The 25,718-nt window shown below is 45.5% G+C and overlaps 1 protein-coding gene across 1 annotated transcript in view; it reads right to left on the bottom strand.

The window, feature by feature from the left end:
* Positions 1-25,718, bottom strand: part of mmp28 (matrix metallopeptidase 28) — an 84,230-nt gene that overhangs the window by 44,198 nt on the left and 14,314 nt on the right. The window contains exon 2 of the mRNA XM_052035718.1: positions 12,529-12,608. Coding sequence (XP_051891678.1) covers positions 12,529-12,608 — 80 coding nt within the window. The remainder of the gene's footprint in view (positions 1-12,528; positions 12,609-25,718) is intronic.

Raw genomic sequence — 25,718 nt, 5'->3', positions numbered from 1 at the left:
CCCTCTCACTTTAAACCTATGCCCTCTAGTTTTAGACTCCTCTACCCTGGGAAAAAGACCGTGACCATTTGCCCTATCTTTGCCCCTCATGATTTTATAAACCTCCATAAGATCACCCCTCAGCCTCTTTGGCTCCGGGGAAAAAGTGAAGGGACAGAATAGGGAAGGTTCGGATAGAAACAGAAAGTAGCAGTAAACCATTTGGCCCTTTGAGCCTGCTCTGCCATTTAAGACAATCCTGGCTGCTCCTCTGTCTTAATACAGTTTTCCTGCTCTCTCCCAGTACCCTGTGACGTCTTTTGTATCCAGAAGCCTATCAAGCTCCTCCTTAAATATATTCACCAACTTGGCCTCCATTCCCCTGTGTGGTACAGAATTCCACAGGTTCACCACTCTCTGAGTGAAGAAATTTCTCTTCATCTCCTAAAAGGCCATGTCCTCAGATATTGTGCAGATCAGCTGGCAGAAGTATTTGCAGACATACTTAACCTCTCCCTGCTTCAATCTCAGGTTCCCAGCTGTTTTAAGACCACTATTATTCCAGTATCTAAGAAAAACAAGATAACATGCCTTAATGACTACCGACCAGTGGCTCTGACATCCACCAGCATGAAGCGATTCAAGAGGCTGATCATGGCACGCATCACCTCCAGCCTCCCAGACAACCTCGACCCACTGTAATTCACCTACTGCCGAAACAGATCTACAGTGGACAGCATTCCCCTGGCCCTTCACTCATCTGGACAGTAAAGACACCTACGTTAGACTATTATTTATTGACTACAGCTCCATCTTCAATACTATAATTCCAAGCAAACTCATCACCAAACTCCGAGACCTGGGACTCAACACCTCCCTCTGCAAATGAATCCTCAATTTTCTGACCAACAGACTGCAATCAGTGAGGATAGGCAGCAATACCTCCAGTGGGATTATTCTCAACACTGGTGCCCCACAAGGCTGAGTCCTCAGCCCTCTACTCCCTATATACTCATGACTGCATGGCTAGATTCTGCTCTAACTCCATCTACAAGTTTGTAGATGATACCACCGTAGTGGGCCGTATCTCAAATAATGATGAGTCGGAGTACAGGAAGGAGATAGAGAGCTTAGTGACATGGTGTCATGACAACAACCTTTCCCTCAATGTCAGCAAAACAAAAGAGCTGGTCATTGACTTCAGGAAAGGGGGCGGTGTACATGCACCTGTCTACATCAATGGTGCTGAGGGTGAGAGGGTTGAGAGCTTCAAGTTCCTAGGAGTGAACATCACCAATAGCCTGTCCTGGTCCAACCACATAGACACCACAGCCAAGAAAGCTCACCAGCGCCTCTACTTCCTCAGGAGGCTAAAGAAGTTTTGCATGTCCCCTTTGATACTCACAAACTTTTATCGATGCACCATAGAAAGCATCCTATCTGGATGCATCACGGCTTGGTATGGCAACTGCTCTGCCTGGTACTGCAAGAAACTGCAGACAGTTGTGGACACAGCTCAGCACATCATGGAAACCAGCCTCCCCTCCATGGACTCTGTGTCTATACCTCTCTGTCTATGCCTTGGTGAAGCAGCCAGCATAATCAAAGACCCCACCCGTCCAGGTCATTCTCACTTCTCCCCTCTCCCATCGGGCAGAAGATACAGGAGCCTGAGGGCACGTACCACCAGGCTCAAGGACAGCTTCTATTCCATTGTGATAAGATTATTGAACAGTTCCCTTATACGATGAGATGGACTCTTGACCTCACAATCTACCTTGTTATGACCTTGTACCTTATTGTCTACCTGCAATGCACTTCCCTGTAGCTGTGACACTTTACTCTGTATTCTGTTATTGTTTTTACCCTGTACTACTTCAATGGACTGTGTAATGAATTGACCTGTACGATCGGTATGCAAGACAAGTTTTTCCACTGTACCTCGGTAAAAGTGACAATAATAAACCAATACCAATACCAAAATGTTTTGCCCCATATCCTGATACTGCAACCCATTTCTAGATCACCCATTCATGGGAAACATTCTCATTGCATACAGTCTGTGAGCCCTGTCAGAATGTTTCACACAAAGCCCACGTGCAGCCTGGCTGAAAAGGATTTGGGATGACAGGGGAATGGTATCAAATTGTGAAAGACACAGGACAAAGGGAAGGGTTTGAGTTTGGCAGACGGCTGCTTTATCGAACTCAAACGGCCTCTTGCTTTGCTCTAACATTCTCCATTGCTGTATATACCTGGACCAAGAACGCAGGTTAGAAACAGATAGCTGAGCCCACTGAAAGAACCTGCTTCCCCCTAAACCAATCAGTCAGTTGTACTTGGATCTGACAATATAAACATGTCTACTTTGGGTATAAAAACTGCATTACCATAAACTGTCCCTTTTCTGTTAAGAAGCTGGTTCTATCAATTTAAAATATGTCCCAATAGATGCTTAATCCCTGCACCAGGATTACAAAATCAAGAACTTCAACATAGTTCACTCATCTGGAATCCAAAACATGCTGTTTCCCTCTCCCTGGGCTGGGTTCAACTCTTGCTTATGTGCTCAGGCAACTATTTATGAAAGAATTTCTCCTTTTGGCTAGGTGATAGCTCTCTCAGTTTTCTGCCAGCACGTCCTGTTCTGTGGATGTACATCTAATCTCAGCTGACGTCCCAGTACCATGCTGAGGGAGCGCAGCGCTGTCAGAAGTGCCAACTTTTAAATGATGTAAGCCCTTGCCCAAGCTGCCAGTTGGACTTGGCATGAGGGTGGGGAATGGAATCAAGTTTGAAGCTTTCATTCACTTGGAAACAATTCAGAGGTTTACAAGACTGATACTTGGAATGGGTGAGTTGTCATATGAGGAAAGAGTGGACAGGGGAGGCATGTGTCTGCTGGAGTTTAGAAGAGTGAGAAGGGATCTGACAAAATCCAGAGGGAGTGCAGGGTGGGGGATTGTGGAGAGGATGTCTCGTCCTCTGGGAGAATCTAGAACTAGGATTTAAAAATAACAGGTCACCCATTTAAACAGATGAGGTGACTCTTTTTACTCTCAAAGGATCGAGAATCTTTGGAACTCAAAGAGCAGTGGAAGCAGATTCTTTGAATATTTTTAAGGGGGGGGTAAGTAAATACTTCTTGTGCAAGGAAGTGAAAAGTTGACTGCAGGTAGATGGGAATGCTGAGGTGAGGGTAAAATCCAATGAGCTTATTGATTGGTGGAACGGGTTCAAGAGGAGAGTGTATTCCTGCCCATAAATCGTACACTTGTACATTATCTCTGTGCAGAATGAATCCAGAGAAGGTAAACGTGCTCAGAAGACACCGCAAACACTCAGTAGTCAGGCAGCGTCTATGGAAAGAGGAACAGAGTTAACATTGAGCTTTCAAGATCCTTTGGCAGAATGAAGGGGCTTTGACCTGAAACATTAACTCTGTGCTTTTTCCCACAGACGCTGCCTGACCTGCTGGGTGGTTCCAGCGTTTTCTGTTTTTATCTCAGATTTCTAGCATCTGCTGTTTTTGATTTTCAAAGTAAATATGTTGCACGGGATCCTGCTGACTATTGGGCTATTGAAGGCTCAGAGCGACTGAGCTGCACAGACTGCTAAAGTCCTGGAGTTAACCTTGAATCTGTTCTGAACTAGATCACAGCAGGGCCAACAATCAATCTCAATGTCTGGATTAATAATCACTATCCACTCCCTCTTTCCTCAGTGTATAAGCTGATCAGAGGATTCAGCAATACCTGCTCTCCACTACCTTCCAATCTAATGAATGGTCAATAGGGTCAAGTACTGGAGAGCTTCCACTTGGAACCAAGCCTAGCAAAAGATCTGGGGGACTGTACCAAATAAAGGATTAAGAATTGAAAGCAGCATACAGGAAACATCTGGGCAATCGTACATTACAAAGATTTAACATTTGAGGAAATGTATGCAGCAAAGAATCAACATCTGCCAAACCACTTACAGTAAAGATCAACACCTGGGAAATTACATACAGTAACCCATCAACATCAGCAAAACCAGATATACCCAAAGACCAACATCTGGGAAACTACATACAGTAAAAGGTCATGATCTAGAAAACCACATACAGCAAAGAATCAACATCTGGGAAACCAGCTACACTGAAGGATTACTACAGCGGGATCTGAATGCAGCAAATGATCAGAAGCTATGAAACAAATGTCAGGCAGTGAGTTCACTGGAATTTCCAGCACGTGTTTCTGTCACAATGTCGAGTGAAGAGCAAGCTCACAGAGAACCCAAATGCGGAGCACTGGTATGAGACTGGAGTCAGGATGCTTCCTCGGAACCAAACGCAGGCGGTGACCAGAAGGAATCTTGCCTCGGGGCTCTGAGACGGAGTCCCAACATGGAAACTGGATATCCCAAGAGGAGCAGCGAAACCGGGACTGCTCTAGAGTTGACAGCTCTAAGCAGCCAGGAGACAAAGTATACCCAAAGGTTGACCAATACTCTGGCAACTAGTGCTAGTGAAACCAGGGTTCTTATGCTAGTCTCCTGATAGGGCTCAGGTGTGTTGTTATGCGATTAGTAATGCATGGATTCCATGTGCTGCACAACAAGGCACCATCAATGGAGCCGAATCGAGGGCCAGCACTCAGAACCATGACAGTTTCAGCTGTGGGTGCATTCTGTCTCGAGAAAACTTCAGCCCCTGAAGTGCTGAAAATCAATAGAAACTCCAGTATCACTTTCCATCAGGGTTTTGTGTCACCAGTTACAAACCTTCTGCCCAAAGAACAAGATGTTCTTCAGTAAAAGTTCTAGGCCTCTCCCTATCTGATGACTAAACGGGAATTGTCCTGTTGAAAAGATACATTGCAAGTCAGAACCCCCACCAGATTTCCTCAGGTGTTATGGAACATACACCAGATGTTATGGAGTCATAGAGCAATACAACATCGATACAGGCCCTCCGGCCCAACCAGTCCATGCTGACCACGGTGCCCAACCAACTAGTCCCAATTTCCTGCATTCAGCCCATATCCCTCTAAGCCCCACCCCTCCACATACCTATCCAAGTGCTTCTTAAATGTTATTATTGTACCTACCTCAACCACTTCCTCTGGCAGCTCGTTCCGTGTACTCGCCACCCTCTGCGTGAAAAAGTTGCCCCTCAGGACCCTTTTAAATCTTTCCCTTCTCACTCTAACCTTACACCCCCTAGTTTTGGACTCCCCTACCCTGGAGAAAAGACTGTGACCATCCACCTTATCAATGCCTCTCATAATTTTAAACACCTCTATAAGGTCGCCCCCCCCCCCCCCCCATTCTCCTGTGCTCCGAGGAATAAAGACCTAGCCTGGCCAACCTCGGCTGTTGAAAAGATACAGTGCAAGTCAGAAACCCCGCCTGATTTCGTCAGGTGTTAATGCAACCTACACCAGATGTTCAGTAGGAAATCAGGAGTTGGATTTATTACACAGTCCTAGCTGCTACGGGTTATTAACATTGAAGCCTATGTGCTTGCTGCCTAATAAATGGATGTATTATCTTGCCCTTATTAAATTTTATTGGCACAGGATGCATCTGGTCCACAGAGTTTAAGGAGGAGTGAAATCGATTCCTTCCTATTTCACCATGAGAGGGAGAAGATCGGAGAGCAGAGAGGTTGATTCTTCCAGAGATGCACCATTTCAGCCTACTATTAGTATCCTTCTAATAATTTTTCAGGAAGCAGGCATCGCTGGCAAGGCCAACATTTATTGCCCTGCCTTAATAACCCTTGAGGAGGTGGTGGTGAGCCACTTTCTTGAAGCACTGCAGTCTATCTGGTGAAGATGCTCCCATAGTGCTGTTGGAGAGGGAGTTCCAGGACCTAGTCCCAGTGACGATGAAGGATCAACAATAGATTTCCAAGTCAGAATCGTGCACAACCTGTAGGTGGAGGTGTTACCAAGCGTTCTTGGTCGTAGGGATCATGGATTCAGGAGGTGCTGCTGGAGTAGCCGAGGCAGGTAACTGCAGTGCCTTTTGTAGCTGATACACAGTGCAGTCACGGTGCACCAGTGATCGAGCGAGTGGATATTTGCACTGGTGGATGGGGCCCCGGTTGAGTGAGCTGCTTTGTCCTGGATGGTGTCTTCTCCAGTGATAAACTGCATTTATCCTCGCAGGTGGAGAGTATTCCTTCACACTCCTGACTTGTGGACGACAGAGGGTGGAAAGGCATTATGGTGTCACTCGCTGTAGGATACTCAGCCTCTGATCTGCCACAGTATATCAGGCTGATCCAGCTGAAATTTCAGTCATTAGTGACCCTAGGATGTTGGTGTGGGACTTGGCAATGATAATGACATTGAATGACAAAGGTGCGTGATCAGACTCCCATCAGAGTCGATGTATGATAGGAAACAAGGGCAATATTTGTTGCAGTAAAGTGGTACTGAGGTAAAAGAGCAGGTCTTATTGAACGGGGGAGCGGGCACATGTGCTTCTAGTTCTAACCTTATCTTTTTGTATTCTTATGTCTGTCATTCGTGGGCTGCAACATTACTTGCTTCTTATTAGCCCCTGCCTGAATTTTGTCTGTCTTCGTTTTCATTGAGAAGTTCCAAATGGAATTGAACATTATAACCCATCAGCAAACATCCCCACACCTGATCCTATGATAGAAGAAAAGCCACTGATGAAGACACTGAAGGTAGTTGTGTCTAGGCCTCTGTCCTGAGGAATTCCCGGGGTGATGTCCTGGAGTGGGATGAGTGACTTCCATCAATTCCAGCTCCTTTCTGCGGAGCACCTGTGTTCGGTCCGCTGGAGCAACCTTCAGCCTCCCTTTACCTTCCACTTTAATTCTACTCTACACTCCCACTCTGATTTGTCTGTGGCCTCCTGCGCTGTCACAATGTGGCCCAACACAAGCTTGAGGAACAGCACCTCAACTTCCGTCTGGGTACTTTGCAACCTTCCACTCTTAATACTCAATCCTCTGACTTTGGGTAACTTACTCTTTCTGTTTGTGTCAGAACCGGTCATTTCTGCAGTCATTGAGTCCTACAGCATGGAAACAGGCCCTTCAGCCCAACTTGTACATGCCAACCAAGATGCCTACCTGAACTTGTCCCATTTGCCTGCGTTTGGCCCATATTTCTCCAGATCTTTCCCCTCTCACCTTAAACCTATGCTCTTTAGTGTTATCCTCCCCTACCCTGGGAAAAAGACCCTATCTATGCCCTTCGTGATTTTATAAACCTCAAAAAGGTTATCCCTCAGCCTCCTTCACTCCAGGGAAAACCGTCCTAGTCTATCATTAAATGATCATCCAATTATGATTTGGGCTCTCTTCATTAGTACACTCTGACCTGCTGGGAATGTCTCAGTGCCTGGCTATTAGCTGATTTCACCTTTTGCCCTATCCATCCCTCCTGCCACCTTCTCTGCAACCTGGAATTACCCTTCCCTATCCTGAAATATTAAGCCTGTTTTTCTCCCCACAGACACTGAGCACTTCCAACATTTTGTGTTTTTACTTCCAATTTCCAGCATCTGCAGTCTTTTATTATGTACAACCATCTTCCCTTGTGTGAGGTAAAACTCCAATCAGTGGGGTGATTATAGTATTAAAAGTCAGTCATACTGTGTGAGACTAAAATAACTTGTAGACAAGACAGGATAGAAGTGGCAGGCTCCCGATACTGAAAGGATTTAATGAGCCAGGTGAGATTTAATAACATTCTGGCAGCTTTCGCAATTGTTTCACCTGCTCCCTATCCAAATAGGACTGAATTACCTAAATTCCATTTGTCAGTTTGTGACAGTGGAATTTGAACTCTCAACCTGAGGGGGTGGTGAAAGCAGGTACTCTCACAAGGGTTAACAATATTTAAACAGGCACTTGAAATGCCAAGGCAGAGAAGGCTAAGAACTTTGTTCTTTTTTGTTCTAATTGTGTTCTTTCTTGTAAAAATTGTACATAATTTATGTTATGTTTTTCTTGTGAATGCTTTTCTTCTGATGCCTGAGATGCTGCTACAAGTTAGTTTTTTATTGCACCTGTGCACACATGTACTTGTGCACAGGACAATAAACTCGACTTTGACTTATGGGCTAAATATGGAAGATGGGATTAATACACATTTACAACTTTTAAAAGGCATTTGGAACAAGTACTTAGATAGGAAAGGCTTGGAGGGATCCGGGCCTAATGCAGGCAAATGGTATTAGTGTAGATAAGCGTCATGGTTGGTGTGGGTCAAAAAGGGTTCATTTCTGAGCTGTATGATTCTATAGGTAGGTATCTGATGGCTGGCACAGAAATGACGGGCTGATAGGTCAGGTTCCTCACTGCACGACTTCGCAACTCTAACCTTGGGATTCCCATCCAGCCCATTTCCACAGAGACACCATACCCAGATAGGCAACTAGCCTGGTGCTCAGTGAGTCAACCACAGAGCAAAAATCTGCAGACAATGTGGAACCCTGAAATATTTCTTCACGCACTTTATCAGCTTGACATCTAAATAATCAGCAAATGGCTTCAGAGGTGGCGGTGGAGGCTGCCACACACATGGCAAGGACAGGCCTAAAGTCAAAGGTGAAAAAGAGAGAGCCTTTCCCCATCCTGCCAGCACACTGCCAACAGGAGGCAGCACCGAGCAACATTCAGCTGTAGATTAGGGGCCAGAGACCAACTCTGGCAGATACAAAGTCTGGCAGAGCCAACAATTTGCATTTAACATGGTAACATGTTCCAAAGCACTTAACTCTGGAGGAGGTATTAGTACAGTGAGGAAAGCTCAATCACAGAGGTGGGCTTTAAGGAGAAGGGAGGTGGAGAGGTGGGAATCCCAAGCCTTAGGACCCAGACATTTGAAGCCATGGCGACCATTAGTGAGGCAAGAAAATTCAGGGACAGGCAAGGGGGCAGCACTGAGGGAATACAGAGATGTTGAGGTCTGAAGGAGGTAATAGAGAGATTGGAGTATTGTAGTCTGGAGAGACAGGGAGGAGCAAGGCCATGGAGGGATTTGAACACATGGATGAGGACCTCAGAATCACAGCACTGCTGGACCAGGAGCCAGTACGTGCACAGAATGGGACTTGTCACAAATAGACACAGCAGCAGATGGGACATGCAGGAACTGAGACAGATGATGTGACCAGGGTGCAAGTGGGCAAGCAGCTATGGATGGGATATGGAGACAGGGCACCAGCTCAGGGTGGGATAGGATGCCTACGTGTGAATAGTCTGGGCCTGCATGGGCCATGGAGGGGAGGTGGAGGGAAGCAACAATAAATGGAGAGCCACCCTTGGATAGGTCAGAACATTATGGGTGGGTTCCTGCTTATAAGCAGGGCATGAACTCTAGCTGTGAAGTTGCTCTGCATTATTGCCACCTTTCATTCACTGATTGTGAGTTCACTCCCCTGGATAGACTTGGAAAGATAGCTTAGTGCAAAAAATGTATCTCATTATCAGGAAAAGAAAGCTATAAATCAAATATTGAGGGTCAACCACTCCCAAATATAGTTGAAAAAGTTTATCGAATATTGCTTTGAATAAGCACATGCTTAATTCAAGCAAGGAACTCTACGTAGCCGGACACAACCAATGAGGCAAGTACGACATCACTCTACAGCCAATATCCTGAAATGTGGCTGCCTTCGAATGCAGGGGAATTACCTAGGCTTGGATGTGGTAATGCATATAAAAACCTGCATTAAGATGGCACAATGCAGTGCTAACCCATGCCAATTTTGTGCAAAGTTCCCAAGTGGTGATGTCCTACTGTACACAAGACCCCTGTGTGAACCGTCAGTGAAACCTTGGCAAAGCAGAAAGCAGAGGTCACAGGGGAAGTGTGTTGGTGGGAGTGGGGTGTTGATCGTCGGGAGGGGAAGACCAGGAGATAGGAAAGGATTGCAGTTTGGCGGATGAATATCAGGAAGGAATGGGGCAAGTGAATAGTTAAGACCAAGACGGATTTATGGAGAGAGGAGAGGATCAGAGGAGAAGATGGTCACGGGGCGAGAGGATCAGAGTCCCATTACCCTCGAAATGAAACCTGCATCAGTGTTCATGACGAATGCTGTTGGCAAGCCTCGTGTGCATGTACGTAATGTCAAAAGGACGACTGTCCACCCTTTGACCTCACTGTGTTGCCCAACGGAATGCAAAGCAAGGAGGTCAAACACAAGGAGCACCCACGCTGGCTACTGGCTGATGATCAGATTTTCTAGCAAATTCTGCCACGTAGCATGTATGATATTCCACTGCAGCTAAAATTTCAAGTTCACAAGATATAAACATACATGCCTCCCAAGAAAAGGTAGAATAAAATCATTCAATAAAGCTTGTCTGCAGGCGGTAAGTTATTCTCATACCCAGAAGGAGCTGGGGTAATATTGACTTTTTAAAATGGGTAATCTCGAATTAGCCACCCATTCCTCATCTCCCAAAGAAGGGGTACGTAACAGGCAACATATTACATGATTGCCCAAAGTTCCAGTGACTGGCACTGACACAATATCAGAATGGCTTTTAAAGTAGATTTTCAGTGCTGGGAATTTAGCGATAATGTTGGAGATGGTTGCCACAATGAGCTGGCTGTGAAATGTGTGTGCTCAGTGGGTGTTTTGCCTTTCACAAGGTCCACTGCAGAGTGCACAGACCGATACACATGAGAATGGAGGAGCCCTAACAAAGTTTGTTCAGGGGCTCCTCCCGGTCTCCCTTTGCAGGGTCCACGCACAAAGACAGCAGTTAGTTGCAAGTCACAATCCTTAAAGCAGCGATTACTGTTCACTTCCAATATTACATGTACAATAACAGTGCACTTCTTTTTCAATTCAAATCCAACTGATGGGTGGGAATTTCTTGTCTCTGGCTGAAGATCCCCAGACAGAATAAGCTTGGGAATCATAGCCCAGATTCCAAGGGATCAACAGCACAAAACATTACTCACTAAGGGTGCAAAGTCTGATGGTTAGGTGGGGGATGGAAATATTGCACCATCATGGACTGGTGTTTTAATAAAATAATTAAACACAGACAGGCAGATCTCACAGAATGATCTTGCACTACCTCTTTCTGTGCCTGAATTTACTCTTAGTCATTCTAATATTTCTGGTTTCTTTATTACTTGTTCAAGCCTTATGGATTAAGAGCACCGATTGCTCTTTCATTCACTTGTCATGCTTCAGATGGTTATACAGTCATGAGACAGGGCCTTCAACTCACTGTGTGTATACTGATCATCAGGTACATATTTGCTCTTATTTTGCCTCTCACATCCCCATTAACTCTCCCCACTCAATTCTCCTCCACCAACCTACACTAGATCCAATTTACACTGGCCAATTAACCTACCAACCCGCACGTCTCTGGGATGTGGGAAGCAGAGCACCCGGGGGATACTCACAGGGAGAACATGGGAACTCCACACGGACAGCTCCAGAGGTCAGGATTGAACCTGGGTCTCTGGAGCTGTGAGGCAGCAGCTCTACCAGCTGCACCACAGTGGCCTTTCCCCATTTTAGTCAGTTCACACTTTACAGGGCCAACTTGAAGCTGAGAGTGGCACCAATCTCCAGATAGCAGGACACACACACACACACACACACACACACACACACACACACACACACACACACACACACACACACACACGCATACACACACACACCCTTCCCCAGCAAAACCTGGGCCCTCATTTTCTTTTGCCGTGAAGTTATATTTCCTACAACATAGAAGGCCCTTCAGCTCTCAGACAATTCCCATCTATCCCACTTATTTCCCTGTAAGCTGTTCTCCCTCACGTGCCCGTCATTTTCCTGCCACCCACCCACACCAGGGGTAACTTATAGTAACCAACTAACCTACCAACTGACACTTTTTTGGGATGTGGGAGGAAACCGGAGCATCCGGGAGAAACTCCACACATACAGCATCAGAGGTGGGGGATGGAACCCAGGTTGCTGCACCAGTGTGCCACACACGTTCACAGTTTACATTCCTTCACGGGAGCATTAGTCAAGCAACAGAAATCTTGGATTGCTGCCTTTACTGATTTATTTCAAATGATTCATCGACAGCTTGCCCATAAATGGATGGCTGAACTGATATCTTCATCTGGGCAGATACCCTCTGATTCCTCCACCAGACCCAGTCCCTGTTAACTGCTAGGTAACCAGTAGCTGAAAATTGAAGACTACCAGCCAAAGGTCAAAGCCCAGGCAATAAAATAAGTCTTTATTCAGTTAACTGTCTCCATAATGGAAGCAGCTCAGTTCCAGTATCTTTATCCTTTATCCCTTCAATATAACCTACTAAAGCAAAACTTCAAAGTCTTAGAATGAACTATAAGTGAAAGGAGGAGGTTACTGTGCTGATCACCTTGTTTAAGGTCTTTTTAACAGGTCATTTTTAATGTCATGCTCACAGCAAGAAAAGTCCCAGCACAGAATGAAGTTCCTTGTCCTGGCTCTACAGCTCCTTGTTGCTGCAGCCTGTCAGTTAACCCTCCGGTACACAGTGCCCGTCCCCGTCCTTCTGTGTAAAAGCCTTACCTCACTGCCTCCTTAACCTGTGCAGAGTTCAGTTGCTCGAGGGGCCCAGGTTCAAGGTAACCATACTTTTCCAAGAATGCCTTGGGGGAGAAGAGCAAAGTGTCTATTAAAATCAAAACAACAGAAGATACGGAGCAATATTGCGGCATTAAAACATTGTGTCCATACAGGCACGGTGGCGTAGCGGTTAGCATAACGCTTTACAGCGCCAGTGACCCGGGTTCAATTCCCGCCACTGTCTGTATGGAGTTTGTACGTTCTCCCCGTGTCTTGGTGGGTTTCCTCCAGGTGCTCCGGTTTCCTCCCACATTCCAAAGACGTACGGATTAGGAAGTTGTGGGCATGCTGCATTGGCGCCGGAAGCGTGGCAACACTTGCGGGCTGCCCCCAGAACACTCTACGCAAAGATGCATTTCACTGTGTGTTTCGATGTACATGTGACTAATAAAGATATCTTATCTACCTCAACAAGTAGGCCCATATACAATATAAAGATATAAATATGTGGGGTATATTAACGCCCACTCCATTTCCCCCTCCTCTTCAAAGCTTTCTGACACATGGCGAAGCCTCACAGCTTCCGTGGCCCAAGTTAATGTTGTCCATCCAATGAAACATCAAGGGGCCCAATGAGGTCTTAGCATTTTATGGAGACACAAGAGACTGCAGATGCTGGAACCTGGAGCAACACACAGACTGCTGGAGGAACTCAACAGGTCGAGCAGCATCTATGGAGTGAAATGGACAGTTGACGTTTCGAGTCAAGATCCTTTATCTGGTCCAGATGAAGGGTCTCGACCCAAAACGTCGACTCTCCATTTCGCTCCACAGATGCTGTCTGACCTGCTGAGTTCCTCTAGCAGTCTGTGTGTTGCTTAGCTTTTTATAAACAGCTGGAGAGGGAACATCAGAATTCATGTCCGTCCTTCCCTTCCTATGGGAAAAGCCTCCTCTCGTATTGTATTACCAGTGGTGGAGGATGGCTTAGCTATGCATTGCGCTATGCACAGTGTGTAAATGGGGTCCTTATAAGCAGTCTCCTCTGCTGATTTTGCTCCATCCATAATTCTGGCTCCTGTGGGTGAACAATGGACACACACTCGGGTCCAGCACCCAAAAGCCAAACATGCTTTGTTGTTGTTTTGCAGGATATCGGGGTGACACAGTGGTGCAGCCAGTAAAGCTGCTGCCTCACAGCTCCAGTGATGCAGGTTCAATCCTGATCTCGGGTGATGGGTCCAGCACCCAAAAGCCAAACATGCTTTGTTGTTGTTTTGCAGGATATCAGGGTGACACAGTGGTGCAGCCAGTAAAGCTGCTGCCTCACAGCTCCAGTGATGCAGGTTCAATCCTGATCTCGGGTGATGTTTGAGTGGGTTTACTCCGGGTTCTCCAGTCTCCTCCCACATCCCAAAGACGTGCAGATTGGTAGGTTAATTGGCCACTGTAAATTACCCTTAGTGTGAGTGAGTGGCGGAATCTGAGGGGGAGTTGATAAGGATGAGGGGAGAATAGGTTATGGGTGCAATTAGCGGTGTAAGAGGATTGTTCAGTGAGAGTGGATTCGATGGGCCAGTATAGCCAGTTTCTACATTATATGGAAATATTGGAATACGTGAGGAGTTTGGGGGAGCATGTGTTACACTTCCATCCATTGCTCCTGGAAAGGCACAAACTCATGGCCACTCAGACACTGTATGTTAGTACAGTGGAAATCTTAACATCCCTTAATAACCCCCTTGTGGTTCGGTTTCTTGACACCGTTATTCTAAAGAGAGATGCATAAAAGCGTGGGAAGGAATGGTTTGATTGTGTTGTACTGTTCTGGCATCAGTACAAAAATAGCACATTAGTCCTGGTGGACTTGGAGCAAGTCAATACTTGGAAAGAGTTGGTCAGCAGCCCCTTATGTCCCACAAATTCCCAGAGCTTACTAAAAACATTGGGGTAATAAACATGATACTGAAACACCTCAGCAATTAGCTGGTCTTGCTCTTCTGAATGATCCAGGTTTAATGCACATATCCTAGGGCATCTAATTGTTTCTTATCGTGAAATCTGACATTTGCAATGTCATTAGTGTTGATTACCGTCTAATTTGCAAAGCATGGTTTCAGTCTTTCTCATTCCCATGCATTAACTACAAAACAACAAAGGTAACGAGTTAATAACCAGAGCAGGGCTGAGGGAGTGGTGCACAGTCTGAGATGCCTTTCGTACAGTGGGCATTAAGCCAAGGTGCTCTCTACATTTTGGTGCAGATTGCAAAGGCCCCGTTGCACTATATCAGAGCAATGTAGGGAAAGCACATTCCTCAACCAACATCATTAAATATCTTCTGGTTATTCAGCAGGTCAGGCAGCATCCACAGAAATTGCCGGACTTGCTGATTGCTTCCAGCATATGTTGTTTCTTGATTATCGTTATCTGGTCATTAGCTCATTGTCATTTGTCGGGGCTTTATTGTTTACCAAATTATGTTTACTTACAGCAGTGACTTCAAAATTGCTTCATTGGTTGTAAAACATATTTCCTACTACTTTCTTATTTCACATGGAGCTGGGAGGCAGAGGAATGACCTGCTCCACCTCTGTGTAGCCCACCGTGAAAAGTGGTATCAAAATTCTTCCTTATCTAATGAAAAATAACCTGACATTGAGCTGAAGGCCATAATACAACAAACTCAACTGTAGCATCTCACAAGTATGGATGCTGCTTCATCGAACTGCAGTCACAGGGTCTTGCTAAGTATTCCTTCCTGTATTTAAATACTATCCATAGACTGTAACTGATTGGGCCTATATAACTGATTGTAACAATAGGTGGCACTTTAATGAAGGATCCAGCCTATGTTGCTACAAAATATTCCTCTCTATTAGATACTGGACAATTTCAGTTTATTGTAGCCACGCGCTTTTCTGTCTGGGAATTAACTAATCCACTGAGAAACAGTGACCCACCAGGGCTCTGGAAAGAGCCAAAGTCATCACTTCCCTTTCTGCTCACTCAGTAGCACTAAACATATCAGGTAGTTGTGTCAGTGCATTGTACTCCGTCTCCAATTCTATTGAAGTCAACACTTGCCTCATTTGCTTCACTGCTTCCACTCTTGTGCTACTGTGGACATGTTGACAGAACATATCAAAAATTCAACACCTTCCCCATCCTACAACTTTACTTTCCAGTCTAACTTTAGTGTGATTAAACTTTCTACATATAACTGCTCTACTTTTGATGTGCCTTTACTGGACAAGTTTCTTATCCATTAATTTGAGCAATATATCAATCTCCCCAAAACATAAAGCTCAACATGTTTCACTGCTCAACACAAGTATATAGAACACTACAGCACAGTACAGGCCCTTCGGCCCACAATATTGTGCCAACATTTTATCCTGCTCTAAGATCTATCTAACCCTTCCCTCTCACAGAGCCCCCTATTTTTCTATCATTCACGTGTCTAAGAGTCTCTTAAATGTCCCTAATGTATCTGCCCCCACAACCTCTGCTGGCACTGTGTTCCACGCACCCACCACTCTCTGTGTAAAAAACTTACCCCTGACATCCCCCTTATACCTTCCTCCAATCACCTTAAAATTAAGTCCCCTCGTGTTAGCCATTGTCACCCTGGGAAAAAGTCTCTGACTGTCCACTCGATCTACGCCTCCTATCATCTTGTACACCTCTATCAAGTCCCCTCTCGTCCTCCTTCTCTCCAAAGAGAAAAGCCCCAGCTCACTCAACCTATCAATTTAAAGAAGAATCAATCTAAGTACCATCACGTTTCTCCCTTCTGTTTAGAAATGTGACGACATCCTTACTTAATGTTACCACTCTCCTCCTCTTGTCTTCAGGGATATTACTTCTATGGTTGCAAACACTTCACCATTTCATATAACAATGTGTACAGCTCATCAACCTATTGGTTACACCACAGACATTGGTGTACATACAAATTAATATTTCCTTCACTTTTATTATTTTCTTTATTATGGGAATATTTCTGATTTTTATTGTTATTTACTGTATTTCCCCCTGTCCATTTCTGCGGTTTTCCCCCTGCCAAGTTAGCTTAAGCTAAATTTCCACATCCTTACCTCCCACCACTCATCATAGATGCAGGGTTGTACAGCATAGAAACAGGCCCTTCGGCCCACTGTGTCTATGCTAACCATCATGCCTACTTATACTAATCCCACTTGCCTGCATTAATTCCATATCCCTCTATGCTCTGCTTATTTAAGTATCTGTTAAGATACCTCTTAAATGTTCCTTCCTCCACCACCTCCTCTCACAGCTCATTCCAGATGCCAACTACTTGGTGTGAAAAATTTACACTTAGATCCCATTTAAACCTCCTCCCTCCCTCTTTAAACCAATAATTTAAACACCCCCCCCCCCCCCTCCTTCCCCACCACCACCACCACCATGGAAAACAGACACTGGCTATAAACCCTATCTATGCCTCTCATTATTTTATATATCTCTATCATATTACCTCTCAGGGAAAACAGACAGAGACTTTCCAATCTCTCCTGATAACTCAAGCCCTCCAATCCAGATAACATCCTTGTGAACCTTTTCTGTACCCTCTCTAGTTTAATCATCTCCTTCCTATAGTGTGGTGATCAGAACTGTGCACAATACTCCACATGCAGCCTAACCAACATTTTGTACAAATGCAGCATGACGTCTCAACCCTTATACTCACCTCAGCCGATGAAGGCAAGCATGCCATGTGAGTTCCTCACCATGCTGTCTACCTGTGTCGCCACTTTCAGGGAACTATGTACTTGTACCCCTAGGTCTTCCTGTTCACCAATACTCCCCTGCCATTCACTGTGCGTGTCCTGTCCTGTTTTAACTTCCTGAAGTACATCACTTTGCCCTTGTCCATGTTAAATTCCAGCTGCCAATCCCTTCCCCACTTTCCCAGTCAATTTATATCCTCTTGTAACTTGAGATAACCTTCTTCACTGTCTAGTCTATCACCAGTAATAAGAAGCCTCAAATCAGGAACACTGGTGCCTTGTCAAACTCGCTGTGTCTTTATCATAGCTCAGAATGAGTAAGCAATGATACTGTCCTATTCCACAATCTTGGTGCTGACACACTTACCCCCACCCTGGTGCAGATGCTGAATTTTGGCACCAGGTGACTGCTCCAGCAATAGACTTCCTTCTTAATCATAGGATTTCTTTAAGAGCAATTTTGGACTCAGGTTGAAACACTAATAATCCCTAATTCATTCTGGCTTGCTGCTAACATTCAGAAACATAATATCTCCAAATATGGGTTGAATAAACAGTAACAGGCCATGTTGTGCATTTTTCCCACACTGAAACCATAAGTTTAGGAACACTGATTTTCCTCTCCTTCATCAATCCTCATGCTGGCTTGGAGCCCACGTTCAAACTCTGGCAAACGGCTGGTGTGGGTGTCTGTTTTGTGGACATCTTGGCCACGCCTAATTGTATCCTGCAGGATCCACAAATGTCACAGGTATGTGAAGATGAATCCTGACTGACAAACCCCATAGCTAATGGAGGAACATTAGATCCAGCTGTCATCTACTGGACAGACATGGGAGTACAATTTTTGGCCTTCCTGGTATGCAGAGCTAACTCTCATACCATGGAATTTTAAGTAAGTACCTGAACACTTAAAAATACAGAATGGTGTGGAATAGGTAAAATAATAAAACCTTGTCCTGGATCGGCAATGGGTGGCGGCAAGGAAGGGAGACAGTAAAGGCGGAGTGACTGGGTGTATGTTAGCCGGTGGGTGTAAGGTGCCCAGCAGCTGCCTGGGAGAGTCAGCATGGGCTGTGATCCATTTTCATTCATGCATTCTCACTGCAGTGTTATTGGTGAAGAGTCAGCATGCAATGTCAGCTCCCCAGAGGCAGTAAAGACAGCAGCATGCAGAACAGGGAGCCCTGATTGCGATGTTAGGCTGTCTTACTCTGGTAAGGACATTTATAGTAGTCTCCCATCACCAAGGCTCAGCTCTACCAGAAGCAGACATGATAAGTTCACCTTCAGCTCCACAAAACACAGCCACCTAAACAATGTCAACTCTTTTATACCTCCCAGTGCCCATGAAGAAACAGTGGCTAAAAGGTTATTTTACATTGTAAAATGCCAATGTGAAGCTAAAGAGAGGCGGAAGAGTGGAACTAACAAGGGATTCGGTGTTTATGAGGCAAAGAGACAAAAACTGGGAAGCAAAGTTTGTGGTAGGATCAGTAAAAGCCGTAAGGGCTGGAGAGCAAGGGTATGAATCAAGAGAACAACTGGCTAATTTTATGCTGATTACAAAGCTTTGATTGGCTCTGTGTCTAAGCATGTGGCATACTGGAATGTTTATTTGAAATAATAAATCATATAAAATTATTTATTTATACACAGTTGGCTGTGTATGTACAAAGATTTGAGAGCACGTCATTAAGCTATATAATAACGCATATTGTATTAGGGACCTATTATGTGGCTGGATGGTATTCCACCTATTCGTGGCCTATTGGCTGAATAGATGCTTTGTTTCACTCAACAAAGATCCGCATCTTCCGCCAAAAATGTCTTAATACCACAAATATTTAAATTCATATTTTTCCTAAAGAATTGCATTCACAGTGATTCATTGTAATGATTCTAGGAATGTCTAAACAGGTAGCTTTCTCTTCCAGAGTCAAAGATTGTGCATTCAAATGTTTCTTCAGACACCTGAGTACTTAATCCAAGAGCAGTGCTACACCAATATATAAAGGTGCAAATCTTCCCTTCTTTTACATCCAGAAGTTAGGCAAAAGCCAACAAAAAGCATTGGAATCTCTCTCTATTTTTGTACCAGTATATCACTCAGTGTGATAGCTGAGGCACAGTGTAATTTCTTTCTACCCTTACCTAACTTGGTTGCTGAAATAGACATCTGGCGCTCTGGAAGCATAGCCTTTATAAATTCCACACCATCCTCCCTAATTGCCGCTCTGTTGAAAGATGGGCAAGTGATGCCCATGGAATCCTGGCTGGGATTGGGCCAGTTCCTTTCATGTCAAGTCCTTACAGTCAATGGATCAGGGAGATCTCCATCCTCTGGTCTTCCTTAGGGTATCCAATCAGGAATACAGTATGCCAGCTGACACAAGCAGTGTGCACTTCCAATGGCCCAAAGTGACCCTGAAAGAATCCAAAACCCAGGAATTGTTTGATTCACTGATTCACCACACCGGTAAATATGACAAAGCTGTCGACAGGCCATTCCCCATTCCCTAATATAACCGACCTTGGTCGTCTGTGCCACGTGAGTAAATTACCTTTGCTGATTTGTATTAAAAAAAATGCAGTGGTTTAGTTGGTTTTCATTGGTACTTTTCCCATTCTGCTGCCGTAATGCAGGAATGTTTGCTGCGGTGAGCAATCCTGCTGGCTTCACAGAAAGGACTCAGATATCTCAGCTCCTACATTTACAGCACAGAAACCGGAGCAGTTTGCTCAACTGGTCCATGCTGGGCTTTTTGCTCTCTGTATCAGCATTACATTGTTACCCTTCACCCATTCAACGGGCTTCCCCTGAGTGCACCTTCTGGCGGAATTGTATTGCTGATGCATCCTGGCGGTGGGGACGAGAGAAGGCTGCACAGCCCCCTGTTCCTGGGTAAATCCGCAGCGCGTTTTGGCAGAGCTCCTGTTCCCTGTCTGTTCTCTAGACCCACAAGGGATTCATGCTCTCTCTTTCTTTCTCTCTATCTCCCTCCTTTCTCCCTCCCTCCCTCCCTCCCTTTCTTTTCCCTCTCTCTCCCTTTCCCTCTCTCTCTCTGTCTCTCTCTTTGTCTTTCTCCCCCACCCCTCCTCTCCTCTCTCCTACTCCTCTCTCTCTATCTTTCTCCCCCACCCCTCCTCTCCTCTCTCTCACCCCTCCCCTCTCTCTCTCTCAGGGAGGAAAGTCAGCTGTGGTTAAAAGCAATGCTTAGTCATAACAGAAGTGGTTTCACAGAGATTAGGCCAGCATTTACAAAGGTCGTATAAGGAGATACTTCAGAAAAGTACTGGGTTCTTAATAAAAGAACGTTCATAATATCATGTATGAAGTTTTAGATTTACTTAACCTTTGCTGCAGCCTCTGAACCAGATTATGACCTCCTATTTTCCAAACTTATGTTTCAGTTTTAGATAACAGCCTAAATAAGTCCCTGCCTTGCAGTTTTTTTCCATTCTTCCTTCATGGTTGGAAATTTTTTAAAAATACTGTGTTCCAATCTAATTAGTGCAAAGACTTTGCCAAGTTTGTTAGGGTGAAAAATTAACTACAGCTGGGTCTCCAGCAGATACCGAAGCATCACGCTAGGGTGCTGTTTTAAAATTATATTTGCTTAGAAATTCAATAAGGTAACTTTTATTTCAGTGTCGCGCAACAGAAAATCAGCTTCTTTCTGGGGTGTGATTCAGGGCTGATTCATAGCAATACAGATGTCCGAACAGCTGGTGACGGGCACATCACCTTCACGACCCTGACACCATGTCCACATCTTGACATACCCCTTCTCCACTCTCACCTTCTGATGAGCTGGACATAGCCATGACCCGATTAAGCCTAAGGTCTCTGAACCTACAATCCCAGCCTCTAAAAAGGGACTCATGTTTCGTTCTGAAGTTATGCAATACACAATCACCAGATCCAAGATCAAAGGGTTGGATCTTGGGAGCTAAAAGATTTTCGGCAGGAAGACAATGCCAGACATGGGCACTGAGAGGAAATTTTACTAAATGTACAAACTTCTGACCATGGTGGTTCAATGTTGAACTCACTTATTACCATAAATTGACTTAAACACAAGGGAAGGGAACTGCTGAGGACACAGTCAGAACCTGGTGGCAACAACGTGCATCACCTCTATCCTGGAAACCATTCCAAGACTCCACACAGGACTATTCTGTAACGTGCAGATACATAAGTAAGTATTGAGGCAGGGTCTAAGGTTTATTTTAAAGATGGAAAAAGATTAGAGGGAAAGAGATATTTAGGAAGGATATTCCAGAGCTTGGGACCTTGGTAGCTAAAGGATGAGTTTCATTTCAGAAAGAATTGTGAGGCTGGAATTGGAGGGGTGCAGAGATCTCAGAGCGATGGAGGGCTGAAAGTGATTACAGAGCTAGGAAGGAGTGAGGACGTGGAGGGATTTGAAAACAAGGATGAGAACCAGATGTTGCCTAAGTGGAAGCCAAGACAGGTCTAAGAGCACAGGTGATGGGCAAATAGGCCTTGTGAGGGCAAGGTGGTGAGATCAAACCAGAGTCTAGCGGCTGAGGGTTTCAGCAGCAGAGCTACAGTGGCAGGAGTGGAGCTGTGCCATGTTACAAAGCTGGTCCTGGGGTCAGATGTGGCACCAGGCTCGAGAGTTGGTTGGACTATACACACTGCCAGAGAAAGGGATGAAGTAGGCACTAGTGGCTACTGGTGGCTACTGAAACAACTGTTTCCACTATTTAACAGGGATAAATGTTTCCCCATCTAGTGCCAGGTGCACAGTCTAACAATCTGGTGACTGAGGGAGGTAGTGCTGAGGTAGAGATTGTGTCGAAAAGGCCCCTGTAGAATCTTAAGCTCCACAGAGGATGAGCAGTACGAGGGAATGGGGTCTTGGGGAGCAGGAACAGAATCCACTCCATTCCTTTCTCCAGCTACAACAGTATTGTTCCATCAATGATGTTGGGTCACAATCCATCATCCCAGCCCTGCCCCACAGACCAAGGGATGACTGGATTGGGCTAGTGCTCATTAGGAGGGATTCAAAGCAAGAAGTGCAGCACTTTCAGCCACCCCTCCCCTGCCTGGTGACATGGCAGCCACCCCTTCCTCTACACCACGTGCAGTTTCCATCCACTCCCTTCCTTTACATCTCACACAGCCGCCATCCAAACCAATCAGGCAGGAAGTGACCAGGGTGAATGAAATCGTACAAAGATGCCCGTTCATAAACAGATCCATGTTTATGCAAAGGTTTCCAAGTCTTCACAATGTGCCAATGTGCCCTGCAGCCAGTGAGCGCCTTGTGAAGTGTCGTCACTCCTGTAGGACGAGGGCGCGTGTCAGTTCACTCAGGACTCAGCGGACTCGCACAAGAGAATGCAAAAGGTTTGATCAGCAAGTTTGAAAATGATACAAAATTGGGTGTTGTTGATAGTGAAGAAGGTTATTGTAGATTACAGGGCGATCTTGATCAGTTGGGGAAGTGGGCTGAGGAGTGGCAAATGGATTTCAATACAGATAAATATTAGATGATGCATCTTGGAAAGTGAAACTAGAGCAGGACTTATACTATGAATGGTAGGGCACTAGGGACTGTAATGGAACAGAGTGACCTAGGAGTACAGGTGCATAGTTCATTGAAAGTGGCATCACAGGTAGACAGGGTGGCGAAAATGGCGTTTAGCACGCTGGCCTTCATCAGTCAGGGCATTGGGTACAGGAGTTGGGACATCATGTTGCAGTTGTACAAATCGTTGGTGAGGCCGCACTGTGTATAGTTTTGGTCATTCTATTATGGAAAAGAGGTGGTTAAGCTGGAAAGATTGCAGAGAAGATTTACAAGGATGTTGCCAGGACTAGAGGGTGCAAGTTACAGGAAGAGGTTGCCTGGGCTAGGTCTTTATTCCTTGGAACGTAGGAGAATGAGGGCTGACCTTATAAAAACGTTTAAAATTATGAGAGGCACAGATAAGGTGGATGGTACAAGTCTTTTCCCCAGGTTAGGGGAGTCCAAAACTAGGGGCATAGGTTTAGGGCGAGAGGGGAAAGATTTAAAAGGGATCTGAGGGGCAGCTTTTTCACACAGAAGGTGGTGAGTATATGGAAAAAGCTGCCAGGGGAAGTGGCTGAGGCAGGTACAATAGTATCATTTAAGAAACACTTAGCACTTGGATAAGTACATGGAGGGCCAAGGCTTAGAGGGATATGTGCCGAACGCAGGAGATTGGGAGCAGTTGGATGGGCAACGTGGTCAGCATGGACTGGTTGGGCTGAAGGGCCTCTGTCCGTGCTGTATTCCTCTATGACTCTATAAGCAGGAATAAGATAAATGGCAGACAAATATTGGCTAGGGCATGGGATGAGGGGGTTGTGGAAGGGGCAATTTCAAGGGGAATCTTTTAAGTCCATGTGAGAGGCCTTATGCTACATTGGTTTAACAATTGATCCTTGGGGCCTCCACCCATGGCTAATGGAGGTGGCAGAGACATGTGCAGCAATGAGATACTTTGATTTTCAACCTTTCACCGTGGGTTCAAATGCAGCCCAGGTCGAAAAGAAGAGCATTTCCTCCCTGCTCTGGTGGGAAAATCCGTAGAGAATTGGCCACAACGGACAGTTGCCAACAGTTTTATTCAAAACACCAGAGCAGCACAGCTGGACAGGAATGCAGCTGGTTGATAGATTATGTATCTTGGAGTAAAGGAAGCTTCTGCACAAACCACCCACTCTTAACACGTTGCTGATAGAGGGAGGTGAGCTCCAACATTAGGGATCAGGAGACTGGATGAACGTAGACGGAGCCAGGGGTTGTGTTTACACACAGTTTTGTGTTACATATTATGCAAAAAGTGACCAGTTCTCTTATAGTAGAGATGGAACTGACTGTGAGCCAGGAACTGGAGTAAGGATGAGATTCAGCTGGAGAGGGAGCAGAAAAGATTCACGAGGATTTTGCCTGGACTGGGGGGCTGGAGATATCAGGAGAGACTGGATAGGCTGGGTCTGTTTATCCTGGAGCAAAGGAGGCTGAGGGGGTGACATGAGGGAGGTGTATAACATTATGAGAAGCAGTGTCTATTTCCCATGGAATGAGTGTTCAAACATAGAGGGCATAGGTTTAAGGTGAGAGGGAGGAGGTTTAAAGGGGATCTGAGGGGTAAGTCTTTCACACAAAGAGCAGTTAGTATCTGGAATGAGCTGCCAGAGGAGGTGGTGGAGGCAGGAACAGTAACAACGTTTAAGAGGCATCTGAACAGGTGCTTGAATGAGCAGGGCAGAGAAGGAAATGGAATTAATGCAGTCAAGTGGGATTAGTATCGATAGGCATGATGGTCAGCACAGATGCAGTGGGCCGAAGGGCCTGCTTCAATGCTCTACAAGTCTATGATTCTGTGACCAAGCTGCTGGCACTGGGCGTGAGGTGGAGAGTGAGCCAGGGACGGGCATGAGCAAATATTGCTGTTATCCATTATGCAATTGTTTATTCAGAGCACCTTCTAATCTCTCATCTCGTGAAGCCCATGTTAGTTTTTCCTATATTGGGACATTCACTGCCAGCTGACTTAGCTGAACTTCCTGTTGTGCCGAGGACCTGCATCAAGTCTTTCTCCCTCCTGTCAGAGTTTAATCTTGGCCCCTGGATGGTTCTTCTCTCAACCAACATTGCATTCTTTCCGTGGTAGACAGCTCACCCAGACTGTATGTGATGTAAAGGTATTACAAGAAGGTGCTGAGACTACCATTTATACCTTAGTAAGCCTCTTGCCCACCAATTTGTGAGAGGTCAGTGGTGGTGCCTTAAATACTAAATGTTTTGGCATGTTCTCTTTTGTGTCCTTTGTTTTAAAGTGAATGTTAAGTTGCAGCAACCTTGCAGGAGCTCTGTTATTGTTACTGAAAGGAGTGTTGCCCAGGGCCTCCCATACTTTTATGGGAACTATCTGGGCTGGCAGGTTTGCAGAAGTTCATTGTTACGCATCTCCAATGTACCGGTTCCATGGTGTATGACTCTGTGGCACAGTCAGTGCCCTCCCTGAGGGACAGAGTTGGCTATTCAGCCCCTCAGGCTGATCACCTCCTCTGTCTGGCAAGTGATTTTCGACCCGTGAGTCCCTGCACTAAAGCTAAGGGTCCAACCACATTGTCCCCTCTGACTGCACTCCCCCAGTCCCTGTGGTGTTCCACCAATTAACCTGCCCCCTCCCACCTTCCTGATGTCTTGGTCGCTTCGCCCACCAGAAGCTGTCCAGGACCTTGACTCTCCCCATCATGTCATCGGCTGGGAAATTGGATCCCCTGAGAGAGACGTGGGGATGGAGAGAGAAAAAACATGAATGAGAGGAAAAGAAATAGTGTGCATGTGTGTGTGAGAGGGAAGGGTGGGGGAGGAGTCAGCAGCGTGGAAGCAGGCTCTTTGGCCCAACTGACTGAGATACCTATCT

This window comes from Pristis pectinata, chromosome 21 (genome assembly GCF_009764475.1).
Source record: "Pristis pectinata isolate sPriPec2 chromosome 21, sPriPec2.1.pri, whole genome shotgun sequence".
Classification (NCBI taxonomy): Eukaryota; Metazoa; Chordata; class Chondrichthyes; order Rhinopristiformes; family Pristidae; genus Pristis; species Pristis pectinata.
The sequence above is the reverse complement of the archived record's forward strand: the minus strand, read 5'-3'. Positions and strand labels throughout refer to the sequence as shown.